Source organism: Podarcis erhardii, assembly GCF_964252035.2.
Source record: "Podarcis erhardii genome assembly, chromosome: 10".
NCBI lineage: Eukaryota > Metazoa > Chordata > Lepidosauria > Squamata > Lacertidae > Podarcis > Podarcis erhardii.
In genome coordinates, this window is record NC_138500.1 from 1,452,843 (window position 1) to 1,480,505 (window position 27,663).

At 55.2% G+C, this 27,663-nt stretch overlaps 4 protein-coding genes and 1 long non-coding RNA gene across 13 annotated transcripts in view; 3 read left to right on the plus strand and 2 right to left on the minus strand.

Annotated features, from left to right (window-relative positions):
• The window catches only part of PRRT4 (proline rich transmembrane protein 4), a gene marked incomplete at its 5' end in the record, with an annotated part of 28,806 nt that extends 25,155 nt beyond the window's left edge, over positions 1–3,651 (plus strand). Inside the window, one exon of the mRNA XM_081879707.1 lies at positions 1,262–3,651. Coding sequence (XP_081735833.1) covers positions 1,262–3,093 — 1,832 coding nt within the window. The 3' untranslated portion in view covers positions 3,094–3,651. The remainder of the gene's footprint in view (positions 1–1,261) is intronic.
• The window catches only part of LOC309352055, a 266,510-nt gene that overhangs the window by 37,868 nt on the left and 200,979 nt on the right, over positions 1–27,663 (minus strand). The window lies entirely within an intron of this gene.
• LOC309351849 (uncharacterized protein) overlaps positions 1–27,663 on the plus strand; it is a 156,740-nt gene that overhangs the window by 16,604 nt on the left and 112,473 nt on the right. The gene's annotated exons all lie outside the window — the stretch shown is intronic.
• LOC309351955 (transmembrane protein 53-A-like) lies at positions 9,658–19,587 on the plus strand. 4 transcript variants are annotated; one of them, XM_081880179.1, is made up of 4 exons: positions 9,658–10,068; positions 14,204–14,373; positions 17,003–17,599; positions 18,501–19,587. In XM_081880179.1, the coding sequence occupies exons 3-4, from the start codon at positions 17,062–17,064 to the stop codon at positions 18,875–18,877; spliced, it is 915 nt and encodes a 304-aa protein (XP_081736305.1). In that variant the 5' UTR covers positions 9,658–10,068; positions 14,204–14,373; positions 17,003–17,061; the 3' UTR covers positions 18,878–19,587. The 4 variants fall into 4 exon arrangements, with proteins under 4 accessions (XP_081736305.1, XP_081736307.1, XP_081736306.1 ...); XM_081880181.1 differs by having other exon boundaries at positions 14,204–14,346; XM_081880180.1 differs by lacking the exon at positions 9,658–10,068 and adding an exon at positions 12,935–13,092.
• IMPDH1 (inosine monophosphate dehydrogenase 1) overlaps positions 20,325–27,663 on the minus strand; it is a 63,166-nt gene continuing 55,827 nt past the window's right edge. For 3 of the 6 annotated variants that reach the window (XM_081879886.1, XM_081879887.1, XM_081879890.1), the window contains exons 14-16: positions 26,368–26,451; positions 22,177–22,193; positions 20,325–20,578 (exon numbers count right to left, since the gene is read on the minus strand). In XM_081879886.1, coding sequence (XP_081736012.1) covers positions 20,478–20,578; positions 22,177–22,193; positions 26,368–26,451 — 202 coding nt within the window. In that variant the 3' untranslated portion in view covers positions 20,325–20,477. The remainder of the gene's footprint in view (positions 20,579–22,176; positions 22,194–26,367; positions 26,452–27,663) is intronic. The other 3 variants (XM_081879888.1, XM_081879889.1, XM_081879891.1) reach the window with 1 other exon arrangement.

Sequence of the window (27,663 nt, forward strand, 5' to 3'; positions counted from 1 at the left end):
GGCAGAATCCGAGACAAAGGTGAAGAGTCGGTGGAAGAAGATTGGAAAAAATTTAAAGTTTATCTACAGAAACATTGCAAAATTAAGGAATGTTAGAAGGATGTTGGAATGAAGTAATGTGCTTTTAGCAGAAATGATATAAAGGATTAGGTAAAAATGGATTTGTTAATTGGTGAAAGACAAGAATGTAAAATTACAGTATATTAAGATAAACTAATAGGATAAAAGCAAAGCTGGAAAGGATTTGCTGAAATATCTAATTGAACTAGAATACAAAAAAGGGAGGTGTGAGGAGGTCAAGGAAATAAGCAAAGGAAAGAAAGTTATGTAAAGGTTTGATCTGTGTTTTTTATTTTTAATTGCTTGCATTTTTTCTGTATTTTCTTGTTTTTCTTTTTTTCTTTTTTCTTTTTTCTCTTTGTAATCTTTAAAAGCTGAATAAATATTATTTAAAAACAAACAAACAAACTCAGGACGCAAGGGAGAAACGTGCTAAGAGGAAGGCACGCTTGGCAAACCCTCACCAGGATCAACTCCTGCCCGGAAACCTATGTCCCCACTGTGGAAGGACGTGTGGATCCAGAACTGGCCCCCATAGTCACCTATGGATTCGCTGTTAAGATAGGGTTACCAGGCATTCCCAGTTCCCGGGGACAATCCCCAGATTTGCAAATCTGTCCCCGGACATATTCCGTCCCCGGAATGTCCCCAGATTTGCAAATCTGTCCCTGGGAAACGTGGCAGCGGCAGCCTCATAAAGCTGGAGCCAGCCTGGTAGTGCAGTTGGCTCTGGCTGGCTCCAGGAGCTGCTCGCTGCCATAGCGCCCACCATTTTTCCTCACTGAAAGTCCCCATAAGATGTGTCTTGTGCGCAACACATCCTATGGGGACTTCTGGCAAGGAAAAATGGTGGGCGTCACGGCAGTGAGCAGCGAGCAGCTCTTGAAGCCAGCCAGAGCCAACTGTGCTACCAGGCTGGCTCTGGGCTGCTGACTGCCGCTGCCACGGCCGCCACTGCTGAAGGGGAACTGGAGATGTCCGGTTTTTAAAATCATTGACCTTCTAAGTCCAGGATGTCTGCGTTATCCAATATAATCCACTCTTTTAACTAACACAAACAGGCTGTCTCATAATACATTTGCAGGTCTGGCAGCTTCCTTCCATCCTTTGGGTGGGATCAAAGATGGGGCTTTCAGAGACTCGCTCCTGGCGAACAAACCAACCTCTCAGTCCGCCCCCTTTTCTCCTTCTCCCCCCATAGGTTCCGAATCCAGCATCCTCTCCGCATCTCCCGGCAGCGAAGGGGCTTTCGTGGCTCTGCCAGGCTGCCCACCTGACCTCCTGAACGACTGCGGTTCACCGCTGCCCGACCCCGGCTCACCCCCAGCCTCCTCGCTGCTCTCGCCGGCCCTGCCCCTCTTCGTGCCGCTGCACGCCGACTGGGACGTAGCCCTGGCTGAGTGGGGCCTGGCCTGGGAGGCTCATGTCTATGGGGCAGGCTCCCTCTTTGCCCTCCTGGCCCTCCTCTCCTTGCTGGGCCTGCTGGGCCTCCCTTGCCGCTGTCCTGCCGGCTGCAAGACCCTGGCGCTGCTGCAGCTCCTGCTGCTGGGGGCGGGCGGCGGGCGAGCCACCCTCCTCCTGGGCGACGCCTGTGGGCACCTCGAGCTGCTGCCCGCCTTTGCCTTGCGGCTGCTCCACGACCTGGCACTACCCTGCCTGACCTCGGCCCTGGCCGCCACCCTGCTGCTGCTTTCGCGCCGCGCCCGCCTGGAGCACTCCTCGCCCTCCGGCCTGCGCCACCCTTGCCTGCTGGCTGCCCTGGTCCTGCTGCACTTCTCAGTGGCCACGGGGGCCGTTCTGGCCACTGACCTCCTCCACCAGCTGCCCTTCCTGCTCCTGGCTTCGCGGGGTGCCTTCGCCCTCCTGGCTGCCCTGCTCTCCGTCTCCTTCCTCATCTTCCACTGCAGGGCGCGAGCCGAGGCCGCACAGATCTACGACCTCAAGAGCGCCACGCAGCCAGCCTGCCGCTGCCCCTTCGCCGACACCCGCCAGTGGAGGCAGGCTGCCCACACCGCCCTCCCGGCCGCCTTCTTTGGGCTGCTGAGCGCCAGCCTGCACACCTACGCCATCCTGCATGCCCTGGGCTACGGCCTGCGCCCCCAGCTCTTTGGGCCCTGGCCCTGGTGGGGGCTGCAGCTGGCCTGCCGCATCTGCGAGGCAGGCATGGGGCTGCCCTTGGCCTTCCTGGGGCTGTACGCCACCTTCTGCTCCTCTCCGGCCGGCCGGCCGCCCTGCTGCGCCCGCTGCTGCTGCCCCTCTGCGGACCCCGCTGCTGCCAAGGCCCAGCTCCTGCCCAACAACTTCCAGTGGGCATTGTCGCAGCATGAGAAGCTGGTGGTCTGCGACACCATCGCCCGCAGCGAGTCCGACTACCTCCCACTCTACGCCCTGCCTGCCGGTGAGGCCGACGACGCCAAAGCCGTCTCTGTGCTGAGTGTGGCCGTGGAGGCTGGCGACCCCACGGCCGATTTCCAGCCCCCTTCGCCCATTGACCTCCGGCGCAGCATCGACGAAGCTCTGTGCAGCGAGGGGCTCTTCCTCCAGGACGGGGGCTCTCCCTACGCCCCCTCCAGCACCCTGTCACTCAGCCTGGCCCGGGAGCGGTCTGCAGAGAGCGAGCTCTACCGCACGGCCTCCTGCCTGGAGCTGGTGCCTGCCCGGTCCTGGGGGGCCGGCGGGGAGGGGGCCAGCGGAGCCACCACCGCCGCCTCCTCATCCCCGGAGCCTTGGGGGGGCGGCGAGGGCGGCAGCAGCACCTGCTCCACCTGCCCCTACAGACACTCCACGGACGACACCTCTCTCGTGCTCAGCTCCAGCCCCGGGAAAAGCCCTCCGCGGGTCTCGCCGGCCTGCGGGAGCCCCCCGCCTCCGGGCCGCCAGAGCTGGCCCCAGGCTCCCGTCTCCCAAGAATCCCTGGTGTCGTCGTCTTCGGGGCCCCGGGGGCCACACGCAGCCCTCCTGCAGGAGGAGTTCATGGACGTGTGCCGCCAAATCGATGCCCTCAGCGTCAGCAGCGACACCATAGACTTGTAGGCGTGCTGGGCAGAGGGAGGGGAGGCTGACCTTTGACCCCCCAAAAAAGGCACGTGCAATTCTCAGCGGGAGCTGCAGTGGGGCAGTTGCCTTGCCACTCTCCCGCACCCCCAGTCGCCGACTTTGCATGGGTCAGGAATCGTGGTGCGGCTGAGCATGGGGGGGGGGCTGCTCTTGTCTGCTCTGCTCCCCCCACCCCCAAGGGAAAGGAAAGACAAACGGACATCCCTGCTGGGGCACAGCCATATGCAATGCCCCCCCTGCCCCTAACCTGTGTCCTCCTCTGGTCTGCTGTGTTAGGAAAGAGCCTGCCCCACATTCCCCCCTCTCCGGACTTGCTTTCCCATCCCCTAAGGGTGGGGGCTGCCCTCCAGCAAGAGTTTGTTCCCTTTAGTAGCGATGAAAGAGGATGTCTTGCCTTGTTCCGTGGTGTCGTCAACTAAGAAGAAAAGGAAGCAGGTGAGGACCACCCCCCTCCTCACCAGGGCTGGGGGAGGGAGCAGGGAAAGCGAGAGAGAGAGTTTTAACCTTTATTTATCAATAAAAGAGTTTTATGGAGACACGTGTCTGGGTTTCCTCTTTGGGAAGCGCAACGGAGATTCAGCTGCAAGTTCTGCGTTGCAAAGGGTTGGGATGGATGACCCTGTTGACCCCATCCGATGGGACTGTGGTTCTGTGCCGCCTGGTCCCCCACTGCTGCTGCCCCTCTTAAAGCAAACACAGGGAGCTGCCTTATGCTGAGCCAGACCTTTGGGCCTGTCTAGCTTGGTTCTCCCCGCACTGACAGGCAGAGGCTCCCCAGGGTTTTGCTCCAGCCCTGCCTGGAGCCAGAGTCGCACCTAGACTCCCTTGAACCCTTGGAAAGGAGCTGTGCCAGCACCTCCAGAGGCAGGAAAGACCATGGACCAGAAACCCAAAAATGTTTGCTTTCTGTCCCCTTTCTGCCCACACACTTCCGCTGCACTTTTCTGCTTGTGTGGTGGCACCTCGGTAAAACCACTTATGACTGTTTGCAGCAGAGTTTTCCCCGGAGGCAGAGGACCAGAACAGGAGTCATACTCAGATTCACAGTCAAGAGCTGCTCTATTGCTTGACTGGCAGCACAAGCATTTCTGTTCCTGTTACAGTGGTACCTCTGGATACAAACAGGATCCGTTCCGGAGCCCCGTTCACATCCAGAAGCAAATGCACGCACACGTCACTTTTTGCCACTTCTGCACATGTGCATGATGTCATTTTGAGTGTCTGCACACACACAAGCAGCGAAACACGGAAGTAACGCGCTCCGTTACTTCCGGGTTGCCGCGGAGTGCAACTCGAACGTGCTCAACCTGAAGCTCATTCAACCTGAGGTATGACTGTATATACAAGCTACAGCGGTACCTCGGGTTACAGACGCTTCAGGTTACAGACTCCACTAACCCAGAAATAGTACTTCAGGTTAAGAACTTTGCTTCAGGATGAGAACAGAAATGGCGCGGCGGCAGCGGGAGGCCCCATTAGCTAAAGTGGTGCTTCAGGTTAAGAACAGTTTCAGGTTAAGAACGGACCTCCAGAATGAATTACCGTATTTTTCACTCTATAAGACGCACCAGACCACCAGACGCACCTAGATTTTGGAGGAGGAAAACAAGAAAAAAAATATTCTGAATCTCAGAAGCCAGAACAGCAAGAGGGATCGCTGTGCAGCGAAAGCAGCAATCCCTCTTGCTGTTCTGGCTTCTGGGATAGCTGCGCAGCCTGCATTCGCCCCATAAGACGCACACACATTTCCCCTTACATTTTAGGAGGGAAAAAGTGAGTCTTATAGAGCAAAAAATACGGTAAGTACTTAACCCGAGGTACCACTATATTTACATTCCTTCTTTATCTCTCCAGCACGGTATACTCTCAGTCCAATAATTAACAATCCTGACACAGCAAAACTCACAGTATCAGCAGCACATGTTGTCTTACTTCCAACCTTGTTGTCAGCGTGTGTGCTGACAGTGTGTGTGTGTGTGTGTGTGTGTGTGTGTGTGTGTGTGTGCTTTCCTCATGTGGAAATTGTAGCCTGCAACTTTATCCCTTTATTTGCACCTCCAGCTGACAACCAATCAAGTCTAGAGTGCCACTCCTACACACTAAAGAAAACTCTGGAACCCTCTTTAAAGCTTCCAGGAACTTTTATCTGTTTCTTAAAGAAAGTTTTCATAACATTTGTGACTTCTGCCATGGACATCAAGATGGGCTCTGCTCCTTCTTCTCTTCTTCCTCCTCCTCTGGTCCCTCGGTCAGCCACTTTCCATTCTGTCTCCATTCCTGTTCCCTCCTCTTGCAAATCCCTCCCCTCCCAACAACCTCTCCATTTTTCTTCCAATTATTATTATTATTATTATTATTTATTTGTACCCCGCCCATCTGGCTGGGTTTCCCCAGCCACTCAGGGTGGCTTCCAACAAAGACTAAAAATACATTAAAATGTTACACATTAAAAGCTTCCCTAAACAGGGCTGCCTTCAGATGTCTTCTAAACATTGTTTGTTCCTTTGACACCTGATGGGAAGTTGTTCCACAGGGCGGGTGCCACCACCAAGAAGGCCCTCTGCCTGGTTCCCTGTAACTTCACTTCTCACAATGCGGGAACCGCCAGAAGGTCCTCAGCGCTGAACGATGGGGGTGGAGACACTCCTTCAGGGATACAGGACAGAGGCAGTTTAGGGCCACACTGAGCCCCACTGGGGAGGGGGCGCTGCAGGGCTGTTGTGACGGCCCACACCAGTGACTGGATTCCTCTGCAGAGGCGCACACCTCTCCCAGCCGCCCAGGACAGCAGAGGAGCTGTCCAAGGAGCGCACAGGTAGGCGGACAGGCTCCTAGCCCCACCCCACCCCCAAAAATGCCACAGAGGAAAATAGGACATGCATCTTTCCGGGATCGGCTCCTGTGTGAGTCACATGACTTGCACAAGAGGGCGTCCCCCCACATGGGGACCTCACTCTTATCACAGGAGCCAGGTGACTTGAGTAAGAGCACACTCCCCCCCCCCACAAAACGGGCATCTTTTGGTGTCGTGCTCTTGTGGGAGTATCCTGGGATCCAACCGGAATCCAGTATGGCTTCTGTAATTCTGGGATGTCCCGCTTGAAGTGGAACAGTTGAAGGGTATGGCCACCGTGAGCCTGACTAGAGAGGTGAGGATTTTGCACATGCACCCCGGGCCTGCTGTCCATGGAGGCGCAGGTCAGTTCTGTGTCCAGGGCAGCTGTCTACCAGCTCCATCTGGTATGCAGGATGAGACCCCACCTGCCCACAGACTGTCTCGCCAGAGTGGTGCATGCTCTGGTTATCTCCTGCTTAGACTACTGCAATGCGCTCTATGTGGGGCTACCTTTGAAGGTGACACGGAAACTACAACTAATCCAGAATGCGGCAGCTAGACTGGTGACTGGGGGAGGCCGCCAAGACCACATAACACCGGTCTTGAAAGACCTACATTGGCTCCCAGTATGTTTCTGAGCACAATTCAAAGTGTTGGTGCTGACCTTTAAAGCCCTAAATGGCCTCAGTCCAGTATACCTGAAGAAGCGTCTCCACCCCACTCGTTCTGCCTGGACACTGAGGTCCAGCGCTGAGGGCCTTCTGGTGGTTCCCTCACTGTGAGAAGCCAAGTTACAGGGAACCAGGCAGAGGGCCTTCTCAGTGGTGGCACCTGCCCTGTGAAAAGCCCTCCCACCAGATGTCAAAGAGAAAAATAACTACCAAACTTTTAGAAGACATCTGAAGGCAGCTCTGTTTAGGGGAAGCTTTTAATGTTTAATAGGTTATTGCATTTTAGTGTTTTTTTTGGAAGCCGCCCAGAGTGGCTGGGGAAACCCAACCAGATGGGTGGGGTATAAATAAATTATTATTATTATTATTATTATTATTATTATTATTATTATTATTAGCAGGGGACAGCCTGGTTGACCCCTAGTTATGCCTCTGCCAGGAGCCAACGGGAATTGAACCCACAACGTTTAGCACGGAACGCAGCCTCTCTGACGCCGTCTCTCTGCCACCACTGCCTCCCCTGTGTGGAGCCCGGAGGCATTGCAGAGGGAGGGTCTAGATGACCCCCAGGGTCCCTTCCAAGGCTGCTGCTCTCTGATTCTAAGGAAAGTGGTCCTTTCTGAGCTGTGGCTTCCCAGCCTGCCCTCCCCTTCCTGCAGTTCAGCTGTGCCAAACCCTGCTGGGGGTCCCTGCCCTGCTCTCTGCAGACAGACCCCCCTCCACTCCCCCTTGCATGCCTCTCCCCCCTCCAGGGCACACACACGGCTCCAGACAGTATGACTGACACCCATCGATCTCTCTCTGCACACCCCGCTTTTCTCTCTCTTTTCGCAACATAATTTTTTATTACATTCTTCCAAGCCTTTTCACAGTCGTCGTCATCCCAAATAACGACCTTGCTTCATAAATTGACCTCCGCAGTGTATTCTACCCAAACCCTTTCTATGGCATTTTATCTTTATCCAGTGCAGGAGGTTTCTCCATTTACCGTTATTTTTACTTTTCCCCCCCGCTGCCTTCATCATGAATCCTGTGGCCGCAATTTCATTTGACTAGAGTGTGTTTTTCAAGCAGTCCACAAAAGGCCTTCTTCTATCAAAAGCGGATCATTCTGATCTCTCCATTTCGCTGCCAGCCTTGCCTTTCTGCACAGTCCAGGGCACACACACGGCTCCAACTGGTGTGACTGGCACCCATCGATTTCTCGCTGCACACCCGGCTTTTCCACTCTGGATCAGTCAGGCGCAGGAAAGGCCTCTTTTCTCCAGGCTACAGAGAACTGGGTTGCTCCGCCTGCCTGCATCTCATGGCGAGTGAAATTGGGGCTGAGCCGTGTGGCCGCACCCTGACCCTGTGCCTGGACGGTTGGATAAGCTCAGTGCAGAGCTGAGCTCCTGCTGAAGAAGGGAGGGAGCATGTGCAGAGGGCCTTTTTCAGGAAGAACGGAAGCTGCCTTTGTTGTTGTAGAGTCGTTTAGTGGTGTCCGCCTCTTCGTGACCCCCTGGACCAGAGCACGCCAGGCACTCCTGTCTTCCACTGCCTCCCACAGTTTGGTCAAACTCATGTTTGTAGCTTCGAGAACACTTTCCAACCATCTCGTCCTCTGTTGTCCCCTTCTCCTTGTGCCCTCCATCTTTCCCAACATCAGGGTCTTTTCCAGGCAGTCTTCTCTTCTCATGAGTGGCCAAAGACTTGGAGCCTCAGCTTCAGGATCTGTCCTTCCAGTGAGCACTCAGGGCTGATTTCCTTCAGAATGGAGGGGTTGGATCTTCTTGCAGTCCATAGGACTCTCAAGAGTCTCCTCCAGCACCAGAATTCAAAAGCATCAATTCTTCGGTGATCAGCCTTCTTTATGGTCCACAGAGCATAGGATTTGCCAATCAGAAGGTCAACGGTTCGAATTCCCACGACAGGGTGAGCTCCCGTTCCTCGGTCCCAGCTCCTGCCCACCTAGCAGTTCGAAAGCATGTCAAGTGCAAGTAGATAAATAAGTACCACTCCAGCGGGAAGGTAAATGGGGTTTCCGTGCTCTGCTCTGGTTTGCCAGAAGCGGCTTAGTCATGCTGGCCACATGACCTGGAAGCTGTACGCCGGCTTTCTCGGCCAGTAAAGCGAGATGAGCACCGCAACCCCAGAGTCGGCCACGACAGGACATAATGGTCAGGGTTCCCTTTACCTTTAACCCCCCCCCCAAAAAAACTACCTCACTCATATATCATGGTTACATCTTGAAAGGGGAGGTCTGGTGGCAGTAATCTGAGCATCCTGGACCCTGCCCCATGGTTCTCTTCTCCTGAAGTTTTCCCAGGGAGCCAGTACAGAGATACATTTATCAGTGAATTTTTACATTTGGTATCATGCAGCAGAGGCCCTTTGAATACATAGGAAGAAACTGTGACCAAGTGTTTTGTGGGGACAAATCACAAAAATGATTGTGCTGGTTTTGGTAGTGGGCTGCATCTGCATGAGATCTGCTGGAGGGGCAACCCCCCCCCAACCTATACATAAATTCCTGCAACAGGCTCATTGGCTTTCTTGCCTCCTCCAGCTCCTCGCTCTTTAGGAAGATCCACATGAGGGGCGAAGGGGAAAAGATCTACACCCGGATTTGCTGCCCCAGTGGATCCTGCCGCCTGTGGCACTCACATTGCTTCATGGGTGGGCTACCCTAGGGCAGTGTTTGCTTTTGTCTGTTTGTTTATTAAATTTGCATACAGCCCTTCACCCGTACATCTCAGGGCGGTTCATTGCATAACATTGCAATATATTTAAAAACAAAATACATAGTAAAAAATAAGAACAAAAGGAGCATTCCTGACCGAATTCCTGACCTAAGCTGGCTCACCTGGCTGCCTGCCCGCTAGCAGCTCCCGCGCCAAGAAAAAGGGGAAGAGGCGGCGGCCGCTGCACCGGTTGAATTTCGGTCTGTGGCCGAACCGAGGTGGGGGGGGCCGCCCCGCGGCGAGGCGGAAGCTGCCCAGGCTGCTGCCCGAGCCTATTTCGGAGGCGCACGGAGCCCAGCCGGACCGAGGCGAGGAGGCGGCCGCTCGGCGGGGCGAGGCGAGCGGAGCTCCGGGCCGGAGGCGGCGGTGAGTCCGAGGCGGCCGGGGAAGGCGAGGGGTCGGCGGCGGAATCCCTGCGCGGCGCTCCGCTTCCCCTCTCCGCGCATTGCGCCCCCTCTCCAAAGGCGCGCGGCCCGTCCGAAGATTCCCTCCTTCCCCAGGGGCAGGGGGGTTGTCTTCCCTCTTCCGAGTCTCGCTCCCCGTTGGCTCGAGACCCGCTGCTCCTTGCAAGGCACTCTGCACGCGCTCAGGGGCGCTCTGGAGCCGGGCGAAGGAAGGTGCGCGCCGAGGAGACGGCGCTGAGCCGGGCACCTTGCTCAACCCTCCCCAGGCACGACCAGCGGGACAGCCGCACCCCCGGGAGGCATGCGGATGTGAGGTGGTAAGAATTGTCGAGTTGGACGGGGTCCCAGGGGTCATCTAGTCTAACCCGCTGCGATGGCCGCTCAGGCATCCCTGGCAGAGAAGCCCCGCAAGCTCTGCTCCGAGTTCCCCTCCCGGAGCCAGAGAACAGATGCGCTCGGCCGGTTGCAGCGCCATCCCCGGCAGGGGCGGAGGGGCTCGTACTTGGGGCGGGGTGGGGGGCAGGAGCCCGGCCAGCGCTGCAGGGCCACGCGGAAAGTGGGTCACCGATGCTCAGGTGGCTCCGCGGAGGTGGCCGGCCGCTCTCCGCCAGGGCGCGCCTTGCGTAAAAGCAGGCGAGCGCGGCTCCTTCCACCCAGGGCTGCTTCTACCTGGGGGGAAGACGGCCCCACTTGGGGGACCTCAAATACCCTCCTCTCCCCAGTACCCCCAGACTGACTTCACTGACCCATAGCCGCCTCTTGGGTGCACCCAGAGGGGGGAGTGTTGGGTTGAAATAACGACAGACAGGTAGCGAGCGTCATCTAGGAGGCACCTCTCGAGCAAGTCTCGAGGAGTCTCTTTTATTGAATATTACAGCATTGCCACGTATGTGCTTATTGCTGATTGGTTAACACAAATACAAAGCAAAGGTTGCATATAGTCATTAATCACCAATAGATTAAAGGGTGGGAAAGGGAACACAGAATTGGACAGGCGTGAAAACCTCCTTATTAAACTTTTACTAGTGATTGATATAGCATTCATCCATAGATGTGGTCAACTATGCATTAAGAACGGGTCAGGTACAATGTTTTCCTGAACTCAATGTGAACTGAACATTCTAAGGTGGTGAGTGAATGTCTTAGTATTGGAATGGTTTGTGCAGCATTATGTACAGAAGCGAAGCTTAGGAGCAAGACTTCCCATCAGGCCACAGTCATGTGCAAGACTCATAGCATCCCATAAGGGGAGCTTAAGGGAGTTTTTTTGGGGGGGAAGAGAGAGGGAAAGGAAGGCCCAGCTGTCTGGAGAGGGGCGCAATGGGGGCAGGGGGCTGGCTCCGTGTCACTGCAACAGTCTGCCGCCTCCCGCTCCCCCACTGTTTTTGCAGAGAGGAAGCTCAGAGCTCAAGCCCCCTCCCCCCTAGAGGAGGAGCCCTACCTGCGGATCTCAGGTGTGTGTTGGAGTGGAGGAAGTGGGACTGGCTGTGCTTACCTAGCAGTGCAAATTGGTTGTACTTAATTGGGGAGGGGGGGTGTTGGCCTGGCATGCGCTATCTGGGGACCACAGAACTGCAGTTGGAAGGGAACCTCAAGAGTCATCTAGTCCAACCCTATGCAGTGCAGGAAGCACAGCTAAAGGATCCTGGACAGGTGGCCACCTGACCTTTGCTTAAAAACCTCCAGGGAGAGCCCACCACCTTCTGAGGGAGAGACTGTTCCACTGGCGAGCAGCTCTTGCCATCAGGAGATTCCTGAGGCAGAATCTCCTTTCTTGTACTGTAATTTGAAGAACTGAAGGACGGTCTCAAAGCATCTGCAGGAACTATCCTGCTTAAAAATAACAGAGGTCACCTTTGGGACCTGAGCTGGGCTTATGCGCTGCTGATACGAAGCGTGTAGACATTGGAGAGAGGAGGAGGAGAACGGCTCTGTTCCCCCGGAATCGATAAACAGGAGAAAGGTCTGTAGGCTGTCCTGATAGCTTCAGGAGGTTCATTTAGGGGAGAGAAAATACGGGCTACCTGAAGGCCTTTGTAGCACACATTCCACCAGCAAATCCGGAGCAAACCCCCTTCTTAGAAGGACAGGCGGCAGTCAAAATGGCAAGGTTCTCGATCTGAAAGCTGCAGTCCTTGCAGAATGCTGCAGCGTGATTGCTGACAAGAGCAAGACCTTGTCAGCGTAGAATAATGGACTTGTAGAGTTGGAAGGGACCAGGCTTCCTCAACCTCAGCCCTCCAAATGTTTTGAGACTACAGTTCCCAGCATCCTTGACCACTGGTCCTGCTAGCTAGGGATCATGGGAGTTGTAGGCCCAAAACATCTGGAGGCCCGAGGCTGAGGAAGCCTGATCTAGGCCAACCCTGCAGAGCAGGAATCTTTTGCCCAACGTGGGGATTGAACTCACGAAAGTCAGAGTCTCAAGCACAGGCACTCAGAGATCTGCAGCAGGGTTTACTTACGAGATCACCTTGCCCCAGCTGTGCCCACTTGGCTGCTCCGATTGGAGGAATTGGCACTACCACAGGGGCCAAATGAGACCCGTTCCTTTGGAACTCCCTGCCTATTGATATCAGGCAGGATCTTTCACTGTACAGTGGTACCTCGGTTTAAGAACAGTCCGGTTTAAGAATGATTCGGTTTACAAACTCCGCAAAACTGGATATAGTGTCTTGGTTTGAGAACTTTACCTTGGAATCCAAACAATGGAAGGGCACTGGCGGCGGGAGGCCTCATTAGGGAAAGCACGCCTCGGTTGAAGAACGATTTTGGTTTAAGAATGGATTTCCGGAATGGATTAAGTTCATAAACCAGAGTACCCCTGTATTCTTTTAAGCACCTGCTAAAAACGTTCCTGTTTTGGCAAGCCTTACCCAGAAACCAATTTTAAGCTATGTAAGTAGTTTAACCATGTGCTTTTCTCCTCGTTATCTTTTTGCATCCTGCCTAGAGGTTCTTAAACAATCCAGTGATGTATAAATCTCATGAAAGGAAAAGAAATGGAAAGGGTGAAAGGGTGCCAACTGATGCCAGGCCTGGGTGATCCTGGGCTCATCTGTGGCCAATAGCTCCCCCCCCCCCCATTCTCGCTTCCTTTCCCCCCTGAGCAGGTCTTTGGCTCAGACAGGCGCCAGTTCCTGGCACCTCCAGGTCTGGAGAGGGAGGGGGCACAGTGCCAAGGGGTCTCCATAGTGACCGGGAGACTCCTCTGTGACCCAGACTCCGTGTGCCTTGATCCAGTCTGCTTCGCTCTTGCCAGCCTGGGGAGCGGCTGTGGCGGCTTCTTGGTGTACAAAGTGCTCTGTTGTGATGGATTGCCCTTGTGACAACCATGTGAGGTAGGCGGGGGGGGGGGACGGGACAGGGGTGGCCACCAACTTGGATGGCTTTTAAAGAAGATCAGACAAATTCACGGAGGAGGAGGGGGCTATGGGGGGCTACCAGCCACAACGGCTTCCCGGTTGGAGGCAGCACAGGTCAACCGTTGTGAGAACAGGATTCTGGGCTAGATTTGGCCTGATCTGGAAGGCTGCTCTGCCCCCCTCCTGGGGATTTCTGGCTCGTTGGACTCTCTGGACTCTCCTCTTTGGTGTATACAGCGGCCACCCCTCAGATCTTCCCTTCCTCATTCTTGCTGTGGACTTTGCGCCCAGAGAGATAAACACGTCCCACAGGTGCTTAACCCAATTTGAAACTGGCTGCTTCTTAGCATGTCAATCAGATTGTCATGACATACTTCATGTGTCATGACTCATAATGTTCTTCCTGATGTTTATAGAAACCCTATACGGCTTAGGACCCTCGTACCTATGGGACCCCTTCTCCTGGTATGTCCCACGGAGGACCTTATGGTCTTCAAACTAAAACATCTTGGAGGTCCCAGGCCACAGGAAGGTTAGGCTGGCCTCAACCAGAGCCAGGGCTTTTTTGGCGGTGGCCCCGATCTGGTGGAACGCTCTGTCCCAAGAGACTAGGGCCCTGCGGGACTTGACATCTTTCCGCAGGGCCTGCAAGATGGAGCTGTTCCGCCAGGCCTTTGGCCAAGGCACAGCCTGACCCCCTCTCTCCTTCTGTAATCCTCATAGAACTCTAGCCCGATGGTTGCCATTAATTTGATTCTGAATTGATTTTAAAATGAATTGATTTTAGAATGCTGTTACTTTTATTGTTGTTAGCTGCTCTGAGCCCGGCTTTGGCTGGGATATAATAAAAATTATTATCATTATTATTATCATCAGGAAGAACATTCTGAGTGGAACAGGCTCCCTGAGAAGGTGGCCAACTCTCCTTCCTCAGAGCTTTTTCAGCAGAGGCCAGATCTACTAGCGCTTATTCAGTTGAGATCCCTGCATCGCAGGGGGCAGACTAGATGGCCCCTGGGGTTCCCTTCAACTCTACAATTCTATGAGTGCCTTGCCTGGATGATCCGTGTATTTCTCCTTTTTCCAGTTCAGGCTGCCTTATTTTTTTGGAGAAATGTGCAAGGACGACCGGACATACGAAGTGATCTTCTCCGGAATGCGCTTCTACCCAAACGGGGCGGCGAGATCCTTTTCTAGGGAGCGATAAAGAGGGCAGCCCTTCAAGGAGGAGTGAGCAATTAGAGCTTGCGGATGCCGGTAGGGGAGGAAAAAGCACAACGTTTTTATTTAGGGCTGCATGCTTCAATCAATTGGTTAATTAGTCTAATTAATCAACCGAACTTTGGTTGCAGATTAAAGCTCCCCGCCCCCTCTCCTGTGTGTGCATGGGGGGGGGGGTAAGCAGAATTTGGGGTGCCCCGTGATGCAGAGAAGGGGGGGGGGAGAAAGATGCAGGTGGGGGGCTCATGGGGCCCAGGGAGACGGGGGAGGGGCTATTCTCTGCCTCTCTGCTCCTCTTGGCACTTTGCCACCTCCTCCTTTCTGGAGAGATTTAGAGCATTAAGGTCAGGCAGGGGGCAGGGAGGGGAGTTAGTCCCGGTCTGTTCCCATGGAAACGCAGCAGATCAGGTGGGGGGGCGGAGTGCCCTGTCCCCCCCCCCAGGAAGTTCTCCTAGGGGGCCTCTCTTCCCCATCTCTCCCCCTGCAATTGCGCACTTCCTGCAGTTCCAGAGAACCACCCAGATGATCTTTGAGCTGAGCCCTTTCGCAATCCTCTTCTTGCCTCTTGCTTCTTCTAGGAATGGATTTCTCGTTTGTTGCCTTTCGGAATTGTGTTCCTCATAAAACAGCCTGAAGCATCTCTCTCCCTCTCCCTCTCCCTCTCCCTCTCTCTCATCTGTCTATCATCTATCTATCTATCTATCTATCTATCTATCTATCTATCTATCTATAGCTATCTATCTATCTATAGCTATCTATCTATCTATCTATCTATCTATCTATCTATCTATCTATCTATCTATCTATAGCTATCTATCTATCTATCTATCTATCTATCTATCTATCTATCTATCTATCTATCTATAGCTATCTATCTATCTATCTATAGCTATCTATCTATCTATAGCTATCTATCTATCTATCTATCTATCATCTATCTATCTATCTATCTATCTATCTATCTATCTATCTATCTATCTCTATCATATATCATCTATCTATCTATATCACTACCTCTATCTATCTATCTATCTATCTATCTATCTATCTATCTATCTATCTGGTCAAATACAGACAGGATCATATATTATTGCATTGCATTTATATCCATGATTCCGCAACCTCCTCCTTTAATCTCCACAACCCCCCTGTGTGGCAGGCCAGGCTGAGAGGCAGGGACTGGCTTTGTGCTTGAGTGGACATTTGAACCCTGGTCTCTCCCAGGTCCTAGCCTGGCACTTGGAGACATCGGATGAAGCTGAAGGTTGGAAGATGCAGGACAGATCAAATGAAGGACCTGGTTAAACCGTGGAACTCCCTGCCACAGTAGGCAGTGATGGCCATCAACTTGGATGGCTTTAAAAGAGGTTTAGACCAGTTCATGGAGGAGGAGAGGACCATGGATGACTTTGAGCCAGGATCCGTGCTCTGCCTCCACCATCGGAGGCAGCAGGAGACCCCTGGAGGGAGAGGTATCTTGAGTTCGAATCCTGATTGCAGGTTTCCCACAGGCAACCATTCAGCGCCTATGAGAAGGGGAAGCTGGACTAGGTGGGACAAGGGCCTGATCCAGCACAGGCTCTCCTTAGGCTCTTCTATTCTTACAGATAATTACAATAAAAACATGGGGGTGGGTCCAAGATGTTGCCCCTAGTGGCAGACAACGATGATATAAACATTGTCCAAAAATCTTCTCATGTGCTCCTTTGACATTTTCCTTTTTTAAATAAAAAAATCTTTTTTATTCAGTTTTACAATGCACGTTTAAATTCAAGCATTAGACATCATCATCAGCATTTAGGATTCTCTGGTTTCCATTTTCAATCTTTTTCAACTGCCTCACATATTTTTTCTATTTGTCTTAAATAATCCATTTTTACCTTAGTTTTTAGTACATTTCAAGCATCACTCAAATCCTGCCAAAGTTCCTCTCTTCCTGGTTTCTTATTTTCCTGGTCATTTTCGCCATTTTGGCATAGTCCATCATGTTCGTGATTGTTTCTGGTCAGGACTTTATATTCTTTCCATCTCTGGGCCAGTAGTATCCGTGCTGCTGTCGTCACATACATAAATAATAGCAATAATAGCAACTTTTACATCTTATTCAAATTTTTGACTTCCATCAATCCTGTCTAAAAATTTTCCAGTATGCATTTCTTATCTTCCCTATTACATTTCAAACTCATAACCAATATCACTATCTTTTTCTACTTTGTAACACTTCGTATATTTCTCCTTACAAAACTTATTGTAGTCCTAGTGTAATTTGTTGATTACAGTTGCTCTTCAAATAATTTATATACTTCTCACAATCTTCTGTAAATCTCTGGTCCCTCAGGTTTCGAACCCTTCCTGTCATTTTGTCCAATTCTGCATAGTCCATTAATTTCATCTGCCATTCTTCTTTCATCAGAATTTATTCTTGCTTCCATTTCTGGGCTAACAATACTCTTGCTGCAGTTGTTGCACATAAAAACAATTTAACATCTTGCCTATTAGTGTCCTGACCTATAATACCAAGTAAAAATGCTTCTGGTTTTTTTAAAAATGTGTATTTCAACATCTTTTTCATCTCATTATATAGCATTTCCCAGAAGTTCTTTACTTTTTTACATTCCCACCACATATGATAAAATGTTCCTTCTGGTCCTTTGACATTTTCCAGGGCTGCCTGTCCTCCCAGGTGAAGTGCAGGTGGCAGACCTTGCAGGAGCGGCGCCTGTGATGCCTCCCACCGAAACCGAGGCCCCTCCTGCCATCAGACCCGAAGGCGCCTTGGTGGAGGACCCACCCGCGGGCAGCCCGGAAGCGAGCCATGCCTCCCTGCCGCCTGGCACGGCCGTGACGCCCATCTCACGCACCATCTGCCTATACCGGCCTGCGGGCACCTTTGCCGACTCGCAGCCCCTTGTCCTGCTGCTGCCCTGGTTTGGCGCCCGGCCCGGTGCCCTGGCCAAGTACCTCTCCCTCTACCTGGGCCGCGGCTGGGCTGTGCTGGTGGCCGAGAGCAGCCTGGGACACTTCCTGTGGCCGCGGTGGGGCCTGGCGTACGCGGAGCAGCTCCTGGGGCTCCTGGGAGAGGGCAAGGCCTTGGGCACCCAGCCCCTCCTCATCCACGCCTTCTCCATCGGAGGGTACACCTTTGCCCAGATGATGGTGCACCTTGCCAGATACCCCGAGCGGCACGCCGGCATCGGAGAGCGCATTCGCGGCTGCGTCTACGACAGCCTTGTCGCAGGGAGCCTGGAGAATATGGCTCAGGGTGAGCAGAGGGTCTCCTGGGGTGGGGAGGAAGGGGCTGGCGGGACCGGTTGGCTCAGCACAGGCCATGCCCAAAGCAGCTCACAGCCGACATTCAAAACATCAAAGCGCAGAATTCAGAATACAGTGGCACCTTGGTCCTCAAACTTAATCTGTTCTGGAAATCCATTCTCCACCCCCATCGTTCTACATGGATGCTGAGGTCCAGCGCTGAGGCCTTCTGGCAGTTCCCTCCCTGCGAGAAGTGAGGTTACAGGGAAGCAGGCAGAGGGCCTTCTTGGTGGTGGCACCCGCCCTGTGCAACGCCCTCCCACCAGATGACAAGGCAATAAACAACTATTTCACTTTTAAAAGACCTGAAGGCGGCCCTGTTTAGGGAAGTTTTTAATGTCTGACGCTGTATTGTTTTTGATATTTGGTTGGAAGCCGCCCGACAAGGGACGCAGTTAAACTACAGAGCCTAGGACTTGCCGATCAGGTCGGCGGTTCAAATCCCCGCGACACGGTGAGCTCCCGTTGCTTGGTCCCTGATCCTGCCAACCCAGCAGTTCGAAAGCACGTCAAAGTGCAAGTAGATAAATAGGTCCCGCTCCGGCGGGAAGGTAAATGGCGTTTCCATGTGCTGCTCTGCGGCTTAGTCCTGCTGGCCACATGACCTGGAAGCTGTACGCCGGCTCCCTCGGCCAGTAAAGCGAGATGAGCACTGCAACCCCGGAGTCATCCGCGACTGGACCTAATGGTCAGGGGTCCCTTTACCTTTACCTGGAAGCCGCCCAGAGTGGTCGGGGAGACCCAGTCAGATGGGCGGGGTATTATTATTATTATTCCTTTCCGCATCTCTGTCTCCTACCCCCTAAAAAACCTGGGGTGCTTGAGCTGCCTTCTTTCTCCCCCCCCCCCAGGCGTGGCCAGGATGACCAGCTCCTCGGCGGCCGTCCGGCCTCTCATCCGCGGAGGCGCCCTGCTGTACTTCTGCCTCTTCCGCCCGTGCACCGTGGCACACTACGAGGCTGCCCTGGGCGCCTTCCACCACCCGCCCCTCCGCTGCCCCGTGCTGGTCTTCTTCTGCCACAACGACCCGCTGAGCGACGCCCGCACCATGCAGCAGCTGCTGGGCGCCTGGCGGGCGCTGGGTCTCCGCGTCCAGGTGCAGGAGTGGCCAGTCTCTCGCCACGCGCAACACCTGCGCCTCTACCCCCAGGAATACGCCCGGGCCCTGGGCTCTTTCCTGCAGCAGCTGGGCCTCCTGCCCGCCTCCGGACTCCAGGCGAAACTTTAGCGCAGGAGAAGGAACCAGAAATGCATGCACAGCAGAGGAGGAAGACATCGCCGCTGCCATCCCTGCAGCGGGCATGGAGGCGAAAGGCCCGTTTGCCAGAGGCTGAAACCAGGAGGGTGGCTGGACTTGGGGGTCCCAATGGAGCAACCCTCCCCCCCAAAAAAACTCTCTTTGAGCGCTGCAGCCTGTTGCAACGGAAGTGCCCAGGAAGTAGGTGCCATGGATGGGTGGCATGGAGCTGAACTGCCACCAGCAGAAGGAGGGCAGGCAGCAAGGCTGTTCCCCCCGCCCTGCTAAGGTTGTGGGGTCTTCTAAACATGTCAGCCGCGGAGGCTGGGACGCTGGGATTGCAATGGGGGGAAGTGGGCAACGTGAAGTCTCCACCTCCCAAAAAATAAATCTGCCCTGCATCTCAACCCCCACCCTGGATGGCTTCTGAAAGAGGGGCTTGGACCGATCCATGGAGGAGAAGGAACTGTGGAACTTGCCGCTGCAGGAAGCCAGGACGGCTGCCAACCTGGATGGCTTCTGAATGCTGGAAATTATGGGAAGGGGCGTTTCTCTTGTGCTCGGATCCGATGGTGGGCTCCGCCCCCCCCAGGCTGACCACTGTGTGGACAGAAGGCAAGGCTACTCAGAGGCTCCTTGGGCCGGATCCAGTGAGGTTTTCCTTGCGTTCCTCACGCCAGACCATTAAACGATGCTCCGTAGCTTTTATTATTCTTTAATAATACACAGTGACACAAGAGGAGACCTTGAACATGCGCAAGAGTTACAGCCTTGAGGCAAGAGGGGGAGGGAGGGGGGCAACTCTGAAGGAGCCCCCAAGACCCAGCCGGGCTCTGGCCAGCAGCAGCAGCAGCTGCCCCCCACCCACCCCCAGCGGCCAAGAGGAGGGTGAGGGTCTGCTGCCCCTGTTGCTTGGCAGGAATGAGACCCAAATGGGGCAGGATGCGGCCCCATCGGCTTTAAGGGGGAGGCTGTGACCCCCAAACCAACTGCCTCAGAGCCCCCCCAAGTGCAGCTGCCCCCCCGACTGCACAAACCTCCCGAGGGTCCTGAGATGAGATGGGGTGCAGAGTCCCCTGGGGACGTTTCCCTGGCTCTCCCCATTTCTGCCCTCCCCCATTAACATCAGTCGGGAAAGCGGGTGCCCCAGCAAGCCTGGCTGGGGTGGGGGCTGCAGCACCCTGCAGAGAGAGGAAGGGGGGCACCCCCTCGGCCCCAACAGCCTCTGGGAATTTGGGGGGCCCCGTTTGGGGTGGGGTTTGGGGGAGGCGCCTGGTCCCAGGATCCTGGCTCCCACAGCAGGGGGCCTGGCCACTAGTCCCCTCCTCCCCCCAACTGTGTGGGGGGGAGCGGGCATGGAGGGGGTGTGTCGTTCCCCCCCCCTCGAGACTTCCGGCAGAGATCCGTGAGGTTGCCAGCAGGTCCTGCCCGTGTGGGGCAGAAAGAGAGAGAGAGATGGACAGAACGAGACAGAGAGAGAGGAGGAGGGTGGCACACGGCTCTGGCGCCAGCCAGGTGGTTCGTAGTGCAAGTCTTTGCCTGTCAGCGCGGCCTAAGAGGCCGGGGGGGGCGGCCGGGTGAGCCCACCCCTTCAGGTGCGCCGGCAGCGGGCGACGGGGGCCGGGACGGTGGGGGCCGCTCTCTGGGCGCCGCTGCTCCGGAATCCGTCCTCAGTACAGCCGCTTCTCGTAACTGGGGAGGGAGGGGAAAGGAGGAATCAGTAGCGGCGGAAGGGGGCCCTGCGGTCATCTATCCCAACCCGCTGCGAGGCAGGCCCCTGTTCTCTCTGACGCCCTCTGCAGGACAGGGCGGCAGCGCTCGGGCATCCAGATTCTGCCTGACCCCAAACCAGGGGTCGCTTGGAGAGCATGGCTTCTGAGCCAGAGTCGCCCCACATCCCACGCCAGGGTTGCTCTCCCCTCGAGGTGGGGAAGGGGAGAAGGACCCCCAGAGGGAACATGGAGACCGGCAGAGTCTGCTTGTTCTCCTGAAGACCCCTCCCTCCCCCAAAAGCCCCTCCACCCCACTGGAAGTGGACCCCCCCCCCCAAGCGGCCAAACGGAGGATCAATCATAGACTCTGGGGAGGCAGCAAGGCATGAAAGGTGCGTGAGAGGAGGAGGGAGGAGGAAGCCAGGCCATGCGGTGAGGGGTGGGGGGGAAGCTTGGGAGCCAGGCAGGCAAGGGGGCCGGAAACCTCGGAGCCCCAGATGCCTTGGGGCCACAGAGCTGGAAGGGACCCAAGGGTCACCCAGTCCAACCCCCGCAAGGCAGCTGTGGGGAGTGCAGAAGGGAACCCCCAGCTGAATACAGGTGCCAACGGCCGGGCACTGGAACTCCCCCCTTTCCCCACCCTGATCTCCCACCCCCATGGGCTCAGCTATGCCCCTCTTTGCCACCAAGCGGCGCCAGGGGGCAGCCGAGGCCTCCGCGCGGCACATGTGACCAGGACAGCACCTGCGCCCCCCACAGACCCCCACAGCAGTGCACCTTCTTGTGGGTCGTCAAAGCACCTGTGGGGCAGAGGGCAAGGCTGGCGGGCAGAGGGTGCCCATCCTGGTCCCCCTTGCCCTAAAAGCAGACCCCACTCCCAGGTCTTGCTTTACACATTCATGCTCCCTGCAAAGTGGGGAATTTAGTCGTTCTCGCCATAGCGATGTAGCATTGCAGGGTTGGCAGGGACCCCCAGAGGCCATCTAGTTCACCCCCCTGCAACGCAGGAGTCTCAGCTGAAGCATCCGTGGCAGGGACCCCCCCCCCACCTCTGCTCAGGACTGCCTGAGCTTGACCGTGGGGGTCTGGCCAGGGCAGGATCCTCGGACCACGTTGTTGGCCAAAGGTGGGACTCAGGTCAGGGCAACTGCCCCAGTGGAGAGAAGCAGAAAGGAACCCTCCTTCCTGCCCCACGGACTCTGTCCAAGGGCCCCGATCCCCGATCCCCCGCAGCCCAGAGAGGTCCGGGGGGGGGGGTGAGGGGCTCCGAGAGAGAAGGAAGCTTTTCTGGGTCTGGGGGGAGCAGCTTCACAACGCTCATTGCAGATCCACCATTTTTTTTGGGGGGGAGAGGGTTGGTGTGAGGAGAGCAGGGGGGGGGGAAGCTTGCAAAAGCAGTGGGGGAGGGGGGTGTTGAGAGAGGATGCGTGTCGTCCCCCCCCCTCCCAGCCCACAGCTGTAACTATCCCCCCAGAAGTGCCCGGGGGATAGCGGAGGGGGAGAATGCAGCAGCTGACCCACATCCAAGACAGGCGGGGTGGGGACGGACCTGCGGAACTCCCCGCCCCAGTTACTTACATGGCAGAAACGTAAAACTACAGGAAGGCGGCCATGGGCGTGGGCAGGAGAGAGAGAGAAGGTCACAAGGTCAACGTGTTCCTGCCCAGGACACACACAAGCGTGCAGTCCCCCCCCAAAAAAACACCAGCAGAGCTGCCGCCACCAAGCCTGGAGCCCCACAGCTGCCCGTCACCGCCCCCCAGCATCTGCCGGGGGTCCCGCTCCCAAGCTAGCACTAGGCAAGAGCTCCCAGGCCCCTCTATGGCCCTAGCAAAGCTTCGGACCCTCGCCTTCCGACCCACACGCAAAGGGGACGCAGCCGAGAACAGGGGGGCAGGGGCCCAGGAGGCCACCCCCTGCCAGCCAACACCCCCTAAGAGGGAGACGTGGTCTTGGCTGGAATCCCAGAATTCCAAAGCTGGAACAGTGCGAAGGTGAACTGCGGAACTCACTGCCACAGGACAGTGGCGACAAGCCACGATGGCTTAAAAAGAGGATGAGACAAAATCAATGGCCCCCGGCCAGGCTCTTGTCTCCCGTGTCGGAGGCAGCGATGTTCCTGAATGCCGGCTGCTCTGGGAAACGAGGAGGGGAGACCATGGCTCTTGTGTTCGAATCCTGCTCGCTTGCTACCCACAAGGGGCACCTGGTTAGGAGGCTGGACTAGATGGGCCCCCTTGGGCCTGATCCAGCCTCGTCTTTCAGAAGCCTTTGATTTCACATCAAAATGGAAAGCCAAATTCTTTTTTTTTTGGGGGGGGGGTGTTGCAGTGGAAGGAAAGGCGAGGGAAGCCTGGGGGGTTTCTAACGTTTTGCTACGTCCCCAGGGCCCCCCTGCCCAAGCAGGCACCCAATTTTACAAGAGTAAAGGGGCCACGGGCATGATCCTGCGGGCTCTTCTGATCTTCTGAGTCGGGAATCCAAACCATCCAGGTTACAGGAATCTGCTGCAAAGGTTGAAGTGCTGGACATCGCCCCCTTTCCCAGACCCCCCCCACATGCCCCCCAAACCCTGCAGGGGAAGAGGCACCCCAGGAATACGTAGAGCTGCACCCTGGGAAACGAGGGGCCAAACTCTCCCACCCCATCCAATGTGCATTTAACATGAACATGCGCTGTTTCATCCGCGCACGGTTCAAGGCCGGCAGGCTGAAATTGCGCATGTGAAATCCAAGCATAGCAGAGAGTGAAAAAGCTCTTTGGGGGGGGGGCACCAGGTTCGCTCGAGGTTTTCCCAGCACCTGAAGAGCTTTTAAGCTCTCTGCCTTGTTTGGGGGGTGAGGGCACGGCCCGCTCAACGCGCCGGCTCTGGGGCGCTCGCGAGAACTCGAACCCAGAGCCACAGAAATCCCCGCAGAGACTCGCACAAACGCCCCTGGCCTCCCGGAGCTGGTGCGCCCGGTGGGTCTTGCCCCCAAAGCACGGCAGAGCGTGCAAAAGCTCTTTCTGACTTGGCACAAAAAGAGCTTTTCAGCTGCCCGCTTTGCTTGCCTGGCAAAGACCGCTTGGTGTGTGGGCTCTGGGAGGGCGGGGGATTTTCTCTCTCTCTCCCTCCCCACCCTGCAATTTTGGGGTACACATGGAACCCTAGAAACTGAACCTCTCACATAAGATGTGGCCATGCCGCACTTTAGAGAGCATGGAGCATGGATGCGCCAGGAGTTGGGCTGGTACCCGTGAGGCTGCCCCACTCCAAATTGGGTTCAGACCTTTGCCTCTCTCTGGCGAGGGGGCCACCAGTGGAAGGGCCCAGCAAAATGACCCCCAGCCCACCCTCGAAAAAAATAGGGGTCTGCCCGCCAGACTCATGAAAAAGCCGCCTCGTTTTGGGGGATGATTCCATAAAGTTGCACGGCTCTCTTTGTTCTGTGCTTTCCCAAAGGGTTGCTGGCAAAGTCCGTGGGACTGGAAGAAGAGAGGGGTGGGGGTGCCTGGGGAACTGGGGGGGGGGTTCCAGGGGGCAGAGGGAAGGTCGGCCACCACTTCCCCCGTGATTCTGGCCTTGGTTGGCCCCCAAACTTCTCACCAGGACTAGAAACCTGAGAAACCCCAAACCAGAAAGCCAATGTGTCCAGGGCTCTGCGAATTTCACCCCATTTAAAAAACCAGACTTGGGAGGTGACCCCCCCCCCCAAATTCCCAGCTCAGTCACCGTCCATGTTAAACTGGCCCAGCCTTCTTGGGTTTGCGGGGCGAATAGCACAGCAGCAAGAAAACGCTTGCAGAGAAAAAGACACAGAGCAGGTCTTTTTTGGGGGGGTCAGGGGGGGTCCTTCCGCGATTGAGGGACCCAGCTATGCAACTGGTCCCAGGAACCGCCAGGAAAAAGGCTACTTTGGGGGTCTGTGAGCAACCGCCACCCTCACGCTAAACCCCATGAAGCAAGCAGGGGCCTCACTTTCCTAGCCTGAGACCCCCCCCCCAAAAAAAGATTCCTTCTGTCCTCATCACTGCAGTGGGAGTGGGGGGCTGGAAGATGGGGTTGGCCTTGGCCCCCGATTCGCTCCAGATCAACTGTCCTGTGCAGGCAGAGTTCATAGCTGTCAACTTTCCCCTTTTTTAAAGGGAAATTCCCTTATTCCGAATAGGATTCCTTGCAAGAAAAGGGAAGAGTTGACAGCTATGGCAGAGTTTGATCCTGGGGGACCCCCACACCTCCAAGGAACCAACCTGTCTCCGATCTTGTAGGAAGGTTCAGGGCAGATCATAGAAAACCCTTCGCACACTGCAGAGCCGACCTGCGGAACTCCCTGCCACAGGAGACCGCGATGGCATTAAACTATTGGACAAATCCATATACGGATGAGAGGCAGCCCTACTCCTATGCCCCAGTTGCTGGAAAGTGAAGGGGAAAAGGGCTCTTGGGCTCAGATCCTGCTTGCCCAGGGAGAAAAGGGTGCCTTCCTTGGGTTCTCAGTCTCTGGGCCTGCCTAGATGGGTGATGGAGGCTGGCTCAAATGGCCGCAGGATGGCCCCCTGCGCTTCTTGGACCAGAAGACCCTTGGGATCCATTCCAGCTCTACAATACAGTGGTCCCTTGGTTCTCAAATTTAATCCGTTCCGGAAGTCAGTTCCAAAAGCAAAGCGATCCAAAACTGAGGCGCGCTTTCCCATAGAAAGCAATGCAAAATGGATTAATCCGTTCCAGACTTTTAAAAACAACCCCCAAAACAGCAATTTAACATGAATTTTACTATCTAACAAGACCATTGATCCATTGACTTCCCTTCCAAGATGGCGACGGGAGTAGCAGCCTCGTTAGAGCTCTCCCGCTCGAATCCATGGTTGTAACTAGCCTATAGTCGTTCCCTTGATTTTTGCACTGAAACGAGGCTGCATTTTAATGTTTTAATGTTGTCTTTTAATCTTGTTTTTTAAGCTGTGGTTCAATCAATTGTTTTAATATTTGGTGTTAGCCGCCCTGAGTCCAGTCTTGGCTGGGGAGGGCGGGGTATAAATAATAATAATAATAATAATAATAATAATAATAATAATAATAATAATAAAAATGAAAGCATGCAGTCGCAAAAACAAAACGAAAAAGCTGCTGAAACAAAAACGCAAAATAAAGAGCAAAAACAGACAGACCTCTGCGTGGGACTCAAAACAGAGCACGTTCAGCTTCCGAAAAAGGTTCGCAAATCGGAACACTGACTTCTGGGTTTGCAGCGTTCGGGTTCCAAGTTTAACTACCAAGCTGTTTGAGAACCAAGGGACCACTATGTAGTTGGGACCACATAATGGATTTTCATCGGCTCCCAGTATGTTTTCAAGCACGTTTCAAAGTGGGGGGGGGGCCTGACCTTGAAAGCCCTAGACGGCTTTGGCCCTGGACACCTGGAGGGCATCTAGTCCAACCCGCTGCAACGCAGGAAGAGGTCGGAGGGAGGAAATGAACCCCCCCCCCTTAAAAAATGAACACCCACCTTCCGGGAAGCTGGGGGGGGGGGGGAGCTGCCTCTCTCTCCGAGGCCGCCCTCCAGGAAGCCAGGGGAAGGCAGTGGGGTGGCCCCCTTCTCTCCCTAGACAAGCCCTTGAAAAGGGGGGGTGGGGGTGGGAGAGTCCTTTGGGGGTGGTCTGTGCTCAGGCAGGAAGGAGGTTTGAGAGCAGGAACGGAGGCGAGGGCAGCACCGGGGAAAGCAGAAAGGGGGGGGGGGAGTCCCAGATGGCGATGGATTTTCAGGGGGGCGGAGGGGGGGGGTTACTCACGAGTGCAGGCCGTGGACGCCCCCCTCGATCTGGGCCGACATTGTCCGCTTCTCAAACTTCAGTTCACCGGAGTACATCATGGACCTGCAAAGGAGATGCAGCCGGCTAAGTGTCTGAGGCGGAAGGGGGGGGTCTCCAGGGGGCATCTAGTCCACCTCACCGCTGCTCAGGATGTGACGGCGGTGTCCCCGGCCAGCCCCAGTGAAGAGGAGGCTGCTGCGCACCCCCAAACCGCTCCAGCTCAGTCCCTCTTCTACTGTCCAACAGCTCTAACCATTGGGCGGCACTTCCCCCACCAAGAGGAAGCCACAGTCACTCCCTGGACCCACCCGGTCAAACCCCGGCAGCTAAACCACCCCGTCTTTAACCACGGAGGCAGGGCAGAGGCAGCCTGGCTAGAAGCCATCCATCACCCTTTCCTCCAGTGGCAGGGAGTTCCACAGCTCCGCCACGCTTCGCGCAGAGAAAGGCCTCCATCGTTTTAGAAGCAGCTGTCATGCTCGCCTCTTGCTCGCTTTCCCTTCAAGCCAGGGGACCCGAAACTCGGATCTCCAGCGGTTGCTGGACTACAGCTCCCATCATCTCTAGGACCAGTGGTCAGGGGTGCTGGGAACTGTAGTCCCAAGACAATTTGGAAAACTAAAAAGAGACAGCCTGGTCCATCTGTGACAGACCGGCCACCGGCCCTGGAGACTTTTGAAGACCCCTCTTGTGTTCTGACCCTTCTCCGAATGCGCCCTCAGAGGCTTTGTGTTCGAATCCTGCTGGCGGGTTTCCCATTTGGGGCACCCGGTCAGCCGCTGCGGGAATAGTATGCTGGACGAGATGGGCCTGATCCAGCAAAATCTCCAGCACCTAGGGGGCTCACCGATGCAATTCTTAACAGAATCATAGAACCGCAGACGAAAGGGACCCAAGGGTCATCTAGTCGAACCCCCTTCAATGCGCGAATCTCAACTAAAGCGTCCAGGATGGTGGTTCTCTTTTTGGCAGAGTTGGCTTAAGGCCGGCATAGGCTCCGGCCCTCCAGATGTTTTGGGACTACAACTCCCATCAATCCCTAGCTAACAGGACCAGTGGTCAGGGATGATGGGAATTGTAGTCTCAAAACATCTGGAAGGCCGGAGTTTGCCTAGGCCTGGCTTAAGGGATATTTTGTGGGATTCTTCTTCTCTTGGAAATCCGGTTGGAAGGAAGGAAGGAAGGAAGGAAGGAAGGAAGGAAGGAAGGAAAGAAGGAAGGAAGGAAGGAAGGGTAACCATCTATAAATAACCAAACCGAAATAACTAGGAGTCG